The sequence below is a fragment of the Cotesia glomerata genome, linkage group LG2 (genome assembly GCF_020080835.1).
Source record: "Cotesia glomerata isolate CgM1 linkage group LG2, MPM_Cglom_v2.3, whole genome shotgun sequence".
In the NCBI taxonomy this organism is placed as follows: domain Eukaryota; kingdom Metazoa; phylum Arthropoda; class Insecta; order Hymenoptera; family Braconidae; genus Cotesia; species Cotesia glomerata.
Window position 1 is genome coordinate 15,930,964 of NC_058159.1, and position 16,241 is coordinate 15,947,204.

General features: G+C 30.9%; 2 protein-coding genes and 1 long non-coding RNA gene across 3 annotated transcripts in view; 1 reads left to right on the forward strand and 2 right to left on the reverse strand.

Annotated features, from left to right (window-relative positions):
• The window catches only part of LOC123258873 (dystrophin-like), a 244,283-nt gene that overhangs the window by 206,120 nt on the left and 21,922 nt on the right, over positions 1-16,241 (reverse strand). The window contains exon 2 of the mRNA XM_044719133.1: positions 9,349-9,405. The gene's annotated coding sequence lies outside the window, so the exon portion shown is untranslated. The remainder of the gene's footprint in view (positions 1-9,348; positions 9,406-16,241) is intronic.
• Positions 12-7,723, reverse strand: LOC123258973. The gene is made up of 6 exons (XM_044719229.1): positions 7,360-7,723; positions 4,548-4,784; positions 4,061-4,447; positions 2,279-2,377; positions 1,800-2,083; positions 12-910 (listed from the first exon to the last, which is right to left on the reverse strand). Exons 1-6 carry the CDS (start codon positions 7,721-7,723, stop codon positions 623-625), a joined length of 1,659 nt encoding a protein of 552 aa, XP_044575164.1. The 3' UTR covers positions 12-622.
• On the forward strand, positions 13,369-13,827 carry LOC123258900. The gene is made up of 2 exons (XR_006508161.1): positions 13,369-13,431; positions 13,712-13,827. It is a non-coding gene; the product is annotated as an uncharacterized LOC123258900 (long non-coding RNA).

Consider the following 16,241-nt stretch of genomic DNA (forward strand, 5'->3'; position numbering starts at 1 on the left):
TTTGATTAAAATAAAAACAACAATACCAATTAATTATTATTGAAAGCAGAAAAATGAATTGTTAGATTAATTCATTGTCAATATATTGTGATTTTTTACACGATGTGTATTGAGATCGATGGTGCTGAATAGTTTGAAAAATTCTTTGTCTTTCATCTTCGTTATAAGTCAATACTTCATTAAAACTTTCGGCTAGCGCTACTCCTCTTTCCGCAGTATCGTTCACTACTTTTAACTTTTTGAATGTATCATAACATCGTTTATACTCAAGATTTGATTCCCACAAACTTGGATCTGTATGCAAAAATTCATAGGGGAGCTCAAATTACTCAAAAATAAACAACGAGTTTAGATTAACAAAATCGCTTATGTTTTTCTCAGATAACGACGTTATTTCTTCATAAGCGACTGATAAACGTTTATTAGGCTTTTTGACCGCTACCTGGGAATTTATTTTTTGTACGATCTTTACTTTTTCTTCTACTGACACAGTTTCATCAAAAAGAGCTAAACAAGCAAGATTTTCGTGTAAGTACCGCAAATGCCGAGACAATTTATCGAGTGCTGCATTTGCAATTTCTGGATGTATTTTTCTGTAGTCAATAAGATCTTTTACTAATTGTCAATCCGAGTTTGGAGCATTTATTGCATTAGGAGCAGTAAACCATATTTTTACATAAAATATTACGATGAAAACACATATTTTCTGCAAAATTTTTTTTTCGTTTGCTCCTATTTTAAACTGGTTTCTAAACATATATATTTTCAAGCAATAGAGAGCTTTCGATAACCACCGTGCGTGATGAAAAGCACCAGGTGCTTTAAATTCGGCTCTATGACTTTTGATACCACCCAAAAAGATACAGCTCAGCTCCAAAAACTCCTTGTAATCATTTCTCGGATGATGATTCTAACAAAAAATAAGAAAAATTTAATAATTGCGGCCAGAAAAGAAGATATTTTCAGAATTTTAAAGTAAAAAATATTATTCAAAAAGGCAAAATTTATAAAACTAAATCACTTAAAAATTCGAGTTATATCGAAGTATGCAAAATAACTACACTGATAAAAGGATTTATTTACTATTAATAATTTGATTTATTTGAAGATAATAATTTAATTTAATAAATATTTTTTAACATTAAATAAATATTTATTAGGGAGAAAAGTACATTTAATAATATTTAATAAATATTTATTAATAGATAACAAATATTTATTAACAGTTAATAAATACTTGGTTGAGTGAATTTGTTTGGCTTGCAATGTCATATGATATGAAGGTTGCTTATAAACAAAAATCATCCTTATAAATTATTTGCATTAATTATATTACATTATAATAACATTTATTGTAAACTACCAAATTCTATCACAGCTCATAATTATTTTTTATATTTTTACATATTAAAAACGTTAATTTATTAAGTGAATTGAATTATTATCAATGTATTCCAGTTATAGGGTTATAAAAAGTGTCAAAAGAAAATTGCTATTTTTGCTTTTTATCCTAAATAAATATTTGTTAACAGTTAACAAATATTTATTAACTATTAATAAATTAATAAATATTTATTAACAGTTAATTAATTCTACGTAATAAATACTAATTAACTGTTAATAAATATTTATCAAATCCCATGATCTTAAAAAATCATTTATTAACAGTCAATAAAGCTTATTAAATATTAACAAGTCCTTCTATCAGTGTATCAGAAAGATCTAATGACTGTAAAAGAAATTAACTTTATAAATAATAATTCTTTCAATGGTAAAACTATTTATGAATTAATTAATACCTTCAGTTGATTTTCTATGAAGTCAAGAATATCGTCTTTTCTTTGATTTAAAATAAGTGCAATATCTTTATCCTCTGTGCCGATTTCATACGCAGATTTATCAATTTTTTCCCAATTATCTCTGAGTCTTTTGAAAATCGGTACATTTGGACTATTCGTCACTGGCCAAGCAACTTCTGCAACATTTCGTAACATCAATTCAGAAGTATGATGGCGACAAGCAAGATATAATAGGTCACGGCCAATTTTATCTTCTAATAATGCACATGCGCCATTAAAATAACCTAAAACAAAGAATTAGTTATTGATAAACTGTTATTTAATTATCAGTTATTCAAATTTTTGACTCAGCTTATATTTTAACTCAACATTCGTAAAAATAATTAAAAAAATTAATCAAATTCTTATTTGAAAATTTCTTCCCAAGTCAAAAAACAAATACTGTGATATAAATTCATTCAACCACAACATTAACTTACCGGTATTTGAACTAGTTGTATCAAAGCACATTGCTTTAACATTATCGCAAAGATCCCACTGTATCAGCGTTTCAAAAATGGCTGAAGCTTGGCTTTCACCTGTGCCATCAGAGAGAATCGGAGTTTTTAAATTTTTATCAGTATTTATTCCGGTGACGTGTATTGATAATCGTTCTGCTTTTGGTTGTAACAGGGAAAATCGAACTTCCCGGGGTCATTATCGACCACTTAATTAACGCACGGTAGGTCAGGGCTTTCCCTTACCTTTCGATTTTTGACAAGTAGTTTCGACTTGTCACCGGGCGTGCTAATCGAAAGTACCCACTACAGTCCCCGTAAAATAAAGCGGGGCATAACAATAGGAAAGTTCGAGAGCCGGAGTTGGAGGGTTATAAAAAAGCCGACAGGAGAGACATAGAGGCTTTTTTTCCCTTCTGGAAGCCAGTGGCCTTTTGCCCTTGTGAATCAGTGACCTTGTTGAGATCAGTTTAAGTCAACAGAGTGCAAATTTGGACGTCGAGAATAAAGAGCAACTGCAGAGGAAGTTATCGGGGCATTTTTGAAATTGGACAACCCTGCTGCACCCTGGTTCAAGACGACAAGACGCCAAGCAGCTAAGCCTGCCAAGTTGGATCGGAGTATCAGTCGTCGTTGAATAAAATAATAATTGAGTTTCCAGGTATTTTCGATTATTGTAGACCAGATTTGATTATTGATTTAATTAAGAGACTGAAATAATTAAATTTAATTTCTCAAGCGGTCATTTTTATATTAACGAATTCGTACTTTAGTTTCTATCGTCAAGGTCAAGTAGTTAGTTTTGTCGCTGGACTTTTATATTTAATGGATAAGTTGTTAATTTATTGGTAAAGAATTTATAAGTAATTTATTATAGGCCTGTTGGCTATGATAAATTAATTTTAGTTAAGAATTTTCGAGACAGAAATTAATTAAGAAACGTCGCTTAGAATTTATTTAAGGAGGATTAAGAATTAAAATCGAAGGTCAGAATTTTGTGTTAAGTAATTGTTAGGCGTAATTTTGGAATTTTGGAAAATACGAAATATTGAGAAGTTTTATTGGGTAAAATATGTTGTTTGTTATTCCGTCAGTTGGACGAGGGTTAAGGAATTAAGAATCTAGATGCGTAATGGTCTATGATTAAATTTAGAAATTAGGAATCTAGATGCGTAATGGTCTATGATTGAATTAGGAAATTAAAGATAGATGCGTAATGGTCTATAATTGAATTAGAAATTAAAGATAGATGCGTAATGGTCTATGTTGAGTTAGGAAATTAAAGATAGATGCGTAATGGTCTATGTTGAGTTAAGAAATTGAAGATAGATGCGTAATGGTCTATGTTGAGTTAAGAAATTGAAGATAGATGCGTAATGGTCTATGTTGAGTTAAGAAATTAAGAAGATAGATGCGTAATGATCTATGTTTAAAAGAATTTAATGATATTTAGTTGTAAGTTTTGGCAAGTGCCTGCGTAGGTGAGAGGTCCTCACAATTAAGTAATTGATAGGTTAATTTTAAGGGTAATATTATTAAAGAATTTTGTTAAAATTAAATTGTTTACATTAAATAAATAATTGAATTGTTAATTGTTAATAATTGTTTCTCAGCATTACTTTTACAGCCTTTCTCAACTTCTCACGACCCGATCTTTCCTTCTCATGCTCCCCGGTTTCTGGGACACCGAGTATAAAATCCCAGTGGCGCCCTTTTCAAAGAGGAAAGGGGTGACCAATTGGACAGGGCTAACCACCCCGTTACATTGTTGACCATTTCCCGCAGGAAGCATCTTTCCATCCCAGTGCACTACGAGAGAGTCATCAAAAATTTCTTTTTCTTTGATCGTATCGACAATTTCTTCTCTTTTTGAAATACGCGCATTGTGAATAGTGGAGTAACTTAAATTATATTTATCAATCTCAAGTCTTAAACTTTGAATAACAGCAGAAATGATGTACATCGCATTTCTGTTACTAGTTTTAGTTCTATCTAGTGCTAATACTAATTCCGAAGTCAGAATATCAATTTTATTTTTCTTAGGCGCTGGCATTGTATCTTCAAAGTCTGAACAAGTTCGCTTCAATTCACTGGAATTCGATATGGAACTACAGAAACTATTTAAGGACGACTGTTGGGATAATTTCATTCCTGAAATGAAAAATGTTAATAGTGAATTAGTAAACATATTAGCTGAATGTTAAAAAAATCAAATATAATTAAACAAAACTATTATAATATTAGAACTAACCAATTTCCTCATTATTGGGAGTTTCTACTTCCATCGCAGACAGATTTCCAGAAGTTTCTTCTGGTATAACGTCAATTGCTGGTAGATGGATATTTCTATTTCCTTTACGACAATCTGTCAAAAATTGCTGCAAATTTTTCGGTAAATTTTTTAGTGCAGCACAATTTGCAATGTCAAATAATTTATCAAGACGTTTGCTAAACTGTTCCACATTTGTTCGTTGTCTTTTCGATGTCACTGTGAATTTTTTCCAATTTTTTAATACTGTGCTGAGGTCGAGAAGTTGGAATCAAAAGATTAGCCAAAATAGCATTCGTATCACTGATCACACTACTAGCACTTGCTCGTATACTTAATTTTAAGGATTGATGTTTGTACATGAAGAGATTCAATACATCCCTACACGAAGGGAACTTAATATTATTAATATTATGAATTTCAAATCCAATTAAATAATTATAAACTCTATTTCCGATTTGTTCAAACATCTTTGACAAGAATAAAAATGATAGAAAAATGTAACGCAACGTAAAGCATACAAATGCGACGCGAGTACATTCAGTGTTCACTGAGCTTTGTTCTCGATATTTGCGGCATTAGTATCACACAATAAAGAACAAGGAAAGCGCTGCAATTAGGCGGGCGATTTATTAAACTAATTCAAGGTTACGTAAAAGAGGGGATTTTTGGAGAGGAGAGAGGCTTTCGATTTGCGGACAATGACTGAGCTTTCGCTGGTCGCGTACTTTTTGTCAAACGTTGTTGATCAACTGGTGGGGGAATTACCGCGATGTTAGTTACATCGCAACGTTGCCATTAGATTATTAAGTACCTACTGACGGAGAAGAAACAAAGAGAAAAGAGTTTGATTAAATGTTTATTATCATTAAAGGTTAAATATTGTAGATTATTAATTTTGCTTTAGTTTTCTAGCCTTAAAAAAATATATTGAAGAAAATATATAAAAATCAGAGAAAGTAAACAAGATATTAATAAGTTTAAATCAATGATCGGCCAAAATTTCACGAAAAAATATATTCAAGGTGTTATGTCCAAGGGCGTTTAAGTGGTAGCGTAAACGGTGGAGGTTTGGACTAACGGTTTAAAGAATACGCAACGGAGTTTTAATTCCGTTGTTTTAATTATTCATGTGGGACGTTTTCGACGGACGAATTTACCACGCCTTCGTTTGAGACTGAACACGGATTTTATTAAGAATAGATGTACTTACTCTTTGCAGGATTTTTTTTGTTACCGGATCCGTGATCCCGGGGCCGCTTTTAGCGCCTTTTCCTTGAATTGGCCCTCTGGTTGGTCCTTGCAGCGGATGGAGTTGGATGGATTTGGGGCTGCTTACTTTAAGGGCTTCTTATTTTTAAGAAATGAATTAACTCGAAACTGATTTCACTTCTTTTGATATTTATTTTTATAACCACAAAACTTACACTTTCACAATCTTAATTTTAACGTAATTTATTTTAATGAATTTTATTGATTTGGTTGAGCTAACGTCCTCCAGTCCCCCGTAGGGTAAAGTGCGCAAAACTAGCTTTTAGGAAATTTTGAATAAACTTAATGACCGAATTCTCGCCTAAGTGCAGGGCAAATTAGAACTTTGAGAATACGGTTCTCTATGATTTACTTACTGGCCGAATTCTCGCCTAAGTGCAGGGCAAATTAGAACTTTGAGAATACGACTCTCTAAGATACTTAAAATTAATACGTGGCCTGCCGGTTAAACCACGTCCAAACTTCCTTTAAGTGCAGTGCAAATTAAAGCAAAGGACTCTACAAGGCACGGGCCCGTGAATTAAACGCGGAAGTCAAATTAATTAACAAAGACCGGGAGTGGTCTCCGTTTCTCGTTTTTAAATGCTCGCGGTGCTGAGTTTGCAGAAGTCCCCGCTAGTCAACCAGCAGTCACGTAGCTTCTATTTTATTGTGGCTTTCGCGCATGGAGAAGTCTTCTATCTGCGCGGGTGATTTAAATTTAAAAGAAAAATTTTACGGGTGGACATAACAAAGGCTTAATATCTCGCTTAATATTGATCTTAGTGATTTGGTCCATTAGACTTTTTTTGTTGGAAATTGAATTCTCTACAAGTTTGTCATTTACATTTTTTCCGTAGCTCTTGATATTTACGAGATAAATGCGAAAAAACGCCAATTTTATGAAAAAATCAGGTTCAGTGGCCCGTACTGTCTCGCCAGTGTGAGTTACGACTTTGCGGCAATGGGCACTTTTGTAGAACGTTCAATTCTAAGAAAAAACCATCTTCGATCAAAGTGATCCCATGAAATACCGCTGAGCTTTAGAAATTCAAAAATTAAAAATCAAAGTTTTTGTGTATTTTCAATGGGAAATATTCACATGCCTTGGTCGAGGACGTTAATTAATATTAAGAGCTCAAACTTTCAGGGAATTTTTTTTTGGGTATTTCCAACAAGAATTCTTGATGGGACCGAAAAAAAAAAATAAAGTAAAAAAAAAAATCACCCTAATATATATATATATTTATATATATAGTGCCTTTATAAACCCAGGCATATTTGTAATTTAATTCCTTATCTTTAGCTTTGACAAGCTTTAATAGTATGTAGGTATTTGAATGTAGGAATTCATTGATGAAGACTTGACCTCCAGAGGTGATACTACAATTTATTTTGAAAATATCTTTAGGCAAAAATTTTTGGGAGTAACGTTTAATATCAATGATATGATCACGAACTTTTGATGATTATAAATTTAGAAGAAATGAGCAGTTTGATGGTTTTTTTGACTGATCTTTCGATCCTTTTAAGACTCGGATACAAAGAATATCATTTCCAAGATTTGAAACCTCTAATTTTTCAAAAATTTGTTTCACAATCTGCGATGGTGATAGCTCAGATGCCACTGCATCAGGAATACCAGATACTAGTAGCTGAGATGATGGAAGACTATCCGCTTGATGATTTATTGTTAGGTTTATAGTCGCCTCAATTTTAGATTTAAGTGACAGAATAGAATTCGAATTTTCATCACATTTATTTGCAGTCGAATTTACTTTATCAGTCAACTTTTGGACCTGTTCAATAAATGATGTATGGTTTTTTGAGACTCCAGCCAGTGTTTCATTCACGGTATTTAGATTATCTGACAGCTTGGTAATTTTGTCATTGCTCTTTTCGAACATTTCAGACAAATTTTTTATTTCATCACTATGTTTGTTTAAACAATCCGAAACACTCTATATGTGCTGACTATTTTTAAATGACGTATCAAGTAGCAAATTTATTTTATCATCCAAATTTAATTTTGGACCAATCCGGTTTATTTTGCAAGGCAGAACCCATACTTGGAAAATTTAAAACTGGTGAGGAAAACACTGAATGGTCTCCTGCAGCCAATACTGGTAGTGTTTTTGGCGAGGATATTGTTGACTTAAAACTGGATATAGATGATTGAGATGATTTTCGACGACTAGCACTTGAATCACTAGGTGGCCTCTGAAGATTTTGACAGGTAGACTGTTGTTTAGTAGCAGGAGCTATATCAATAGAAGATAATGGCGTAGTAAACGATTTACAGCTACAATAACTTGGGAGTTTAGTTTTTAAAATTTTTTTATGGCAACTAGGGTGATATGCTAGTTTGCAAGTCTTGCAGATTATAGACTTTGAAACAGCTCTTCGACATCTGGCACAACTCATAACAGAGCCATCAATTTACAATGTAAACAAAAACTGTCAAAGTTTGTAAACAGCTCTTCACATCAAAAACAACTTATAGTGATGACACCTATGAAATAATGTAGGCACTATGTTTTATCATTCGAGGCTGTGGTATTAGATGTAGATGGTACTGTGATCGATGATAAAGCCGTGATAATAGATCGGCGTGGAACTAAGTGTTGAAACTAAGTTTACGTCCTATGTATGCCATAACCTCAAAGCAAATATCTTGAATTGGAAAAAGATACTTCGTGCTTCCCGATGAAACGATTTTTATAATTTTTAGCAACTTCGAAAGATTACAAAAAGGCGCTTGCAACAATTATCTGCAACAAAAAGCCCGACGGCATGACAGGCAGAAAAATAATTTAAATCGAGAGCAGCGAAAAAATACGTGTACTTAGTACTTACGTGAGACTAGACTGATTGATTATATATAGAATATAGATTATAGGCATCATAGAAACAGAACCTGGAAATAAAAATCTAGATATTCGTAAATTTTTTTGGTATAATAAAGTGAGAGTAAAATGTAAAGAGAAAAAATATTTAGTAATAAACAATAAATGACAAGACGCTTGAATAAGGTCATCACATTTTTAATAGTTGATAAGATTTTTAAGCATCGAAGCAAAAAAACATTTTCTCCTGAAGTATTTTTTATAAGCAAATGCTAGAAATTTAATAAATGAATCAGTAATTGATAGGAAGTGAATTAATTTGTAACACAATCTTAAATCAAACACAAAACTAATCTTTATTATCTTCTAAATGAAAGTCTTTAACAATCTTGTAATATTTAATAATATATTAATATGCAGTATGTTTATTGGAATAAGTAACACAAAATATCTCTCTGAGAATAGCGTCGTGATCATTACCGCCAAGAACACAACGTGTGAGTTAGCGAGCGTAAGTCCCGTGAGTGTGAGCTGGCAACGGACGCGTCGCCAGACACCAACAACAATAATAAAAACACTCATAGGTGTCGCATTGCGCGGCAGATACAAAATAAAATAAAAAGCATTAATAAAGCAAATATAAATAGAGGTGGATGGACTTAGTAAATCGTGTATTCTCAACACACCCTCCATTTACCAGGTCCAACTTCCGATGCGCTACTTCTTTGGATCATCAGAGTTTTCTGTAACATAGTGAAAATATAATTATAATTAACTCTAAGTAAATTCTAGTAGGCTTCTAATTATTTAAATCTAATAATTTTTGTCTTAAATATCTAAATGGTTCTGCAGGTAATGGTTTTGTCAGTATATCGGCTATGTTTTCTTTTGTAGAAATCCACTGAACTCTTCCATTGTTTTCATTAACACACTGTTTAATGGAATCACCATGGGTTTTCACCATATGCTTTTTATTACCTGTTTTCTCCCTTTCTAGTAATTCTAATCTCATTTCATTTGAAATATTTTCAAACATCTTAAGTTTATGACTTCTATCTTTCTTAGTGCAATCGTCTGCTGACTTGTTATCACACAATATAGTTGTAGGAAACAAATCTAATTGCTTTATCCAGAGATATTATCTCTTGACAAGCATCACTCATTGCCAAGTATTCCGCTTGGCATGTTGACAGTGTGACATAATTTTGTTTGTGGTTTCTCCATGCAATTACTTCACCAGACAGTCTAATAATGTATCCATGTGATGAAGTGGAGTCATCATTGTCTCTAAAACTAGCACCTGAAAATGCTTCTAATTCATTTGAGGTACCTATATATTTCAGGCTCAAATTTACTGTACATTTTAAATATCTTAAAATTCTTTTAACATCTTTCCAGTCGTCTTCGGTTGCGCTTAACTGTTTTATAGTAAGTAATGAACAACAAAGAAAATATCTGGTCTAGTTTCATTTGCTAAGTACATGAGACTTCCAATTGCCTCTCTGTATGGAGCTTTTCTAGTAGTCGATGATTGTTCATATTTGGACGACTCTGATTCTTCTAATTTTCTTCTTTTACATCTATTTTCAGCTTATCTAGTATTCATTGGGGTGTTTTGAGGATTACACTCTGTCATCTAAAGTCTATCTAATATGCTTTCAATATAACTACTTTGTTTGAAAACCCTTGGGGAAAAATTTCTCTGAATAACTGTAAAAAAATTTTAATAAGTACGAATAATAGTTGATAAAGTTTTTTATTTTCTTGAACAGTCCTAAAAAGTCTTATCAAGTCTTAATATAATTCAAGATAGTGGCAGAGTAGGACCACGTTTTGTCTCACTCCTGTAAATCTTTTAATTTCAGTGTTGAACTGAGTATCTTTCTGTGAAATTTCGATCATTAAGTGTTACGGTGGAACCAGTGTTTCTTTTTAAATATAAAGTTTTGCTAGGGCATTGATATAACTGTTATAATGGTCAATTTTCGTAGTTCGGCTAATCAAAATCAATAATAATAATAATAATAATAATAATAATAATAATAATAATAATAATAATAATAATAATAATAATAATAATTGTTATTTATAAATATAAAAATATATATTTTCATATATATAAAATATATAATATATATATATATATATAGCGCCAGTGTCCAATAAAGTATGTGCCAAACAAAGACACAACTAACTGTATGACTAACTAGCTTCTATAGCTTCATATAGCTAACGTAGTCACACATATTTACTTACACATTCACACGTGCAAGCGTCTTCGTTGAAACGCACTTGACTTGACACTAGCGCTCTCTCTCTAACGCATAAAAGGACGTTATTTTAATTAATAATTAATTACCTATGCGTCTGATTAAAAAATGGCTAAGGACTTTTCGTCTCAGAATTATTTTGTTTATCAGATGCTACAATGGCGTCCGTTACTTCTGGGACACCCTGTATATATATATATATATATATATATATATATATATATATATATATATATATATATATATATATATTAGGGTGTTTTAAAAAAAAAAAAAATTTTTTTTTTCAATGTTGTTGAAAAGTTGAAAGTACATTTAAAAATAAAAATTTTGGCGCCTATTAGAGCCCTTAATATTAATATTAAGGTTTGCCTCAATTCATTTGTAATTTTTCTATTTAAATAACACGAGAAAACTTTTTTTTTATTTTTGAATTTTAATTACTTCGGAATGGCTTGTTTACGCAATATCCCAGAAAAAGGTCTTATAGGAAATTTCACGCTCTACAAAAAACGTCAGAAGGTCAAAGTTCCTCAGATCAACCGTTTCAAAGATATTTGCAATCAAAAATAACACCAATCAAAAATTTCAAATATTTTCCAATAAAATTGCAAAAAAAATCATACTTTATATTGATATTATTTTTTTTTGTAAAATCAATTTAATTCTGTTAATTTGAGATTTTAATTTTTTTTTGCTTATTTACTCCATACGTAACTCACAAAAAGTACAAATACATAAATATAAAGGTTAAAATTACCAAACAAATGATTTTTTAGTCTCTTTTATAACAAATTAATTTTATATTTCATAAAGTTTATAAATTTTTGTAAGATGAAAATGTAAAGTTCCTGATCACACTAACTAAACAAACACTCATCATTGTATTTTATTAAAAATGTTAAAAAAATTATAAATATATTAAATCAATTCAATCAACTATAAAATTTGATTAATTTTTTTCATTTAAAAAATATTGAATGAGCTTTATTCAGCTCCGTCGATAAAAGTAGTTTATTCGTTTGATTTGAGTAATGTAGTTAGTAAGCTCTGTGTTGGTAAGCTTGGTCGTTCAGTACTAATTTCTCTTTGTTGCTCTGCTTTCAATGCTTTGTTCTATCTTCTCGTCATTGTCTTTCTTTATTGATACTGATTGTTATTTAAATTAGTTATATTGTTAATTTAATTTGCTTATAATTAAAATATATAAGTTATAAATTTTATGATCACAATGGTGAAAACAGTGTACTTGATTGGTGATGTATTAAGTGAATTTGGTGGAAAAAAATTACCTTCATTGAAAGAGGTTATGTCACTTTTATTTTATTATTTCAAAACGAAAAATTTTTCAGTGAAAGAAAGCATATCAACCACTGTCAACAAAGTTTTCGAAATTTGGTGTGTGGCACAAATCCCGACAAGAGAGAAAAGATCTGCTTTTTTTAAACTAACCTCAAATCACAATCGATGGAGGAATTTACAAAAAAACTGTAAGAGGAAAAAGTCAAAATCTCAAAAAAAAAAAAAAATGAATCCCTTTTTCGGGACGAATTAAATAAACTATTTGATATAGCTCATACTGATGTGCTAAATTTACTGGATAAAGAAAAAAGATTATTTTATTTGGGACAAAAATCTTCCACGTCGACGTGGTTTTATTTCATATAATTCTCAACCAATTCTAGAAGATGTTGAAGATATGGATGTTGATGTAAGCGATGAAAATAATAACTACAGTAATAGTGATAACAATAATGATGAGAACATTGATATCAATTATAATAACAATAATGATAGTGGTACATTTGATGTCGGAGAGTTCAGTAATGACAATGTTGACTATTCTTGTACAGTTGAGACTGATAATGTTGTTAATCATGAAATATCAAGTCAAACATCTAAGTTATCCCAGAAATTTTTGGAAAGTAAAACTTCTCGTATAATTTCTGATTATGAATGAAATTCCAAAACAACAAGTTCCTAAAATTGATCTAATGACACCAGAACTTGCTGCGGCTTTGGATAGAGCTAATGTGAGTAGTAGGTCGGCGACTTACATTTTTGCTGTTTTATTATCTAGCCTAAATATTGATTGTGCAAGCGTAAACTTCAGTCATTTGACTATTCACCGAGCACGGGAAAAATTTCGCAAAGAAGCGACGTTAAATCTGAAAACTAATTTGGAAACTGATAATTATGTACTACATTTTGTTGGAAAACTGTTGTCAGATATTACAGGTATAGAACAAGTTGACCGGCTTCCTATTATTTTATCATCATCAGGTAAATTTCAACTGTTAGGAGTCCCCAAACTAGAATCTGGAACTGGACAAAATCAAGCTTCAGCTATTATCACAACAGTTAAACAATGGAATATTAATACTGATAACATCAAAGCATTGTGTTCTGATACTACATTGTCAAATACGCTGTAGTATTTTAGAAGTTATAACACCACTAAAAGATGAAATTTTGAAATTCGTTAATAATCAAATAGAAGTGAAATTGTTTAATCCAGCGCTAAAAAATTATCAACTGATGTTAAAGTGAAACATAGAAATTTATGAAGTTCCGTATAATCATCCATTTTACACTTAATAATTAACCCCGTTGTAAATAAAAATATTGGAAATCAATTTTACATGATCATTAACGATTACAATTGCATTTGTAAAATATTTTGTAACTTTTACTTCACATCAGTTGATAATAATTAATATTCTTTATTTTGAGGTTGCAATGTAATTAATTTTATTTTGACTTTGAACTTTTTTTGTAGATGGATCATTGTCGTGACGATTACCGTGAACTCCTGCAATTATCATCGATATTTTTGAGTGCTACTACCACAAATATTACATTTAAGCGTCCTGGAGCCGTCCATCATGCAAGGTGGATGGCTAAAGCAATATATAGTTGAAAAATTTTTTTATTTAAAAATGAATTTCATCTTACTAAATCAGAAATAGCTGGATTAAGAGAATTAGTTTATTTATCATAATATTATATTTAAAAGCTTGGTATACTGCGCCGTGCGCTATAGCAGCACCTAATAATGATTTAACTTTAATTAAAGAATTAATTTCATACAAAAAATTTAATAATACTATTTCACGGGCATGCGAAAATTTCCATTGTCTTCTCACGAATCCTAGTCGAGCGTCGGTTAAATTTTACAACGCAGTTAATTCGTACCCAAGGTACACTAGGTATCGAGGAAATTGGAATATCAACATGATGGCAGACTATTGCTGGACACTCAAAAGAGATATACCAGAAGAAAATAACGAACGAAAGAGAAATCCACTCTGTAGATCATTTGAAAATAGAAGAGTTCGATAACAACGGAAAATAGTTTAAAAGTTGAGAAAATCATTCTTCTAATTCTGTTTATTCATCATTTTCATAGATTTTACAATTTTTTTGCATTTTCAGATATTAATCTTGTATTTTTTATTAAAAAAATACAAGAAATTTATTTAATTGTATTTAAAAGATTTTTTTCCATTTTTGGAGCAGCAATTTTCTGCTATTTAATCGATTTTTTGCAATTTTATGAATGGTTGAGGGGACTATGGGCCAAATTTATTGCAGAATAAGATCAAGCAGATTGAATTACATGAAAATCTTCATCAATCTGGGTCCACAAAATTTTTTATACCATGATAATCCCGATTTTCTTTGATTTTTGATGATTTTTTACAATTTTTTTAAAATTAAAACGGTTTATGATTAAAGTACGATCAAAACTAGTATTTAACAGATCAAAATACATGAAAATTATGCTTGCCTTAGATCTCAAAATTTTTTTTCTTGCCAAAACATCGAATTTTTGCTATTTTTTGGGGTTTTTGCAATTTACTCGAAATTGAAGGCTGGACGGCCTAAACTGACTTGAAATTCGTGTTCAGCGGGTCGAAAAACATACCCGTAGATAGGTGGCGTTCGGTGTACAGACAACTTTTTTTTTGTGTGCCGGTGTTATTATTAATATTATTTATTGTAAAATTTTATTCATTCAACATTATTTGATTTATCAAGAATTCATTTACTGTGATTTTGGCACATTTAAGACTGATATACCGGTAGATATTCTTTTGGCAATTTATTTTGATATTGAGATAATTTATTATATATTTATTTATTTAATTGGGAATTCTACGTGGTTATTTTTATATATTGAACTTAAGTTCCGGAAAATATTTAGATAATTTAATTTCATCATTTTGATAAAATTCTTTAGAATTTATTTACCAGCGTGGATATCAAGTCCGGGAATATTTAGTTAAAATAATACGTCAAATAATTTTAAGAATTATTCCAATGTTTAGTATCAATATTGTGATCAGATTTAGAATAATTTTATGCGTCGAATTTTAGTTCAGATTTTTGGGAATTAAATTTTTAGTCTCGGAAATGTTTTGTAATTTAATTGCTAGCTAATGACTGATGTTTTAAGTCGAGAATTTAATTTATCATATTTTTCTTGAATTAAATTTTGTTGATAATTTTTAGAAATAAAAATAAAAGTAAAGTAAAATCAGTGTGTGAGTGTGTGCGGGTTATGTGTGTGAGCTGCAAGACATCTAGGTCTACGTTTAGTCACTGGGTCGTTGTCCTGTAGCAGGGTATGTTAGGTTGCAGGAGTATCTAGGTCTACGTTTAGTCAATGGGTCGTTACTCCTGTGGGCCGAGTTAATGAGCTCTTGCATACGATTAGTCTCCGTGCAAGGTAATTAGTCTGTCAAGTCATAGAGTTAATTTCGTCAATTTAGTTAGTTAGTCAAGTTGAGAATAGTAGTAACAAGCTATAGTTATAAGTTGATTATAGTGTAAGTGTGAGTGTGCGTAACTTATTAAAGTTGTTTGTTAATAAACACGATCGTTTGTTAATTAATTATTTATTAATTTCACAGTACCGTCCCCCACTCTCTCTGCCCTAAGATAAGCTCTGTGCTCTGGACTGGTTCCAGGAACCGTGATAATAAACCTGGTGGTGCCCTTTTTGTTTATTAATTTAGCTTTCAATTTTGTTTAGTTTATTGTTTTATTTAAATTCAATTAAGGGGCCAATTGAGCAGTAATCAAAACTGTTTCATTCTATTAACATTCGGGCAGAAATCTCCTTTGGCCAACGCACGATTGTAAATTTAATTTATTATAATAATTGTCTTCAACTAATTTTTGATTTGAAAAGTTCTAACAACGAAATTTATTATAAGTTGGTCTTTATGAATTCGAAGAAAATTTAACATCAGAAGTATATGTAGATTTTTTCGATCAACATTTGCAGCAAGAATGTCAACAAG

Excerpts from the sequence above, each read along its gene's own strand:
- LOC123258973 (XM_044719229.1), bottom strand. The coding sequence starts at position 7,723 with ATGTTCGAAAAGAGCAATGACAAAATTACCAAGCTGTCAGATAATCTA. Across the intron at positions 4,785-7,359 it reads TCTTGGAAATGATATTCTTT|TGACATCGAAAAGACAACGA; the intron begins GTATCCGAGTCT and ends AAAAATTCACAG. Across the intron at positions 2,084-2,278 it reads TACAACTAGTTCAAATACCG|GTTATTTTAATGGCGCATGT; the intron begins GTAAGTTAATGT and ends TCTTTGTTTTAG.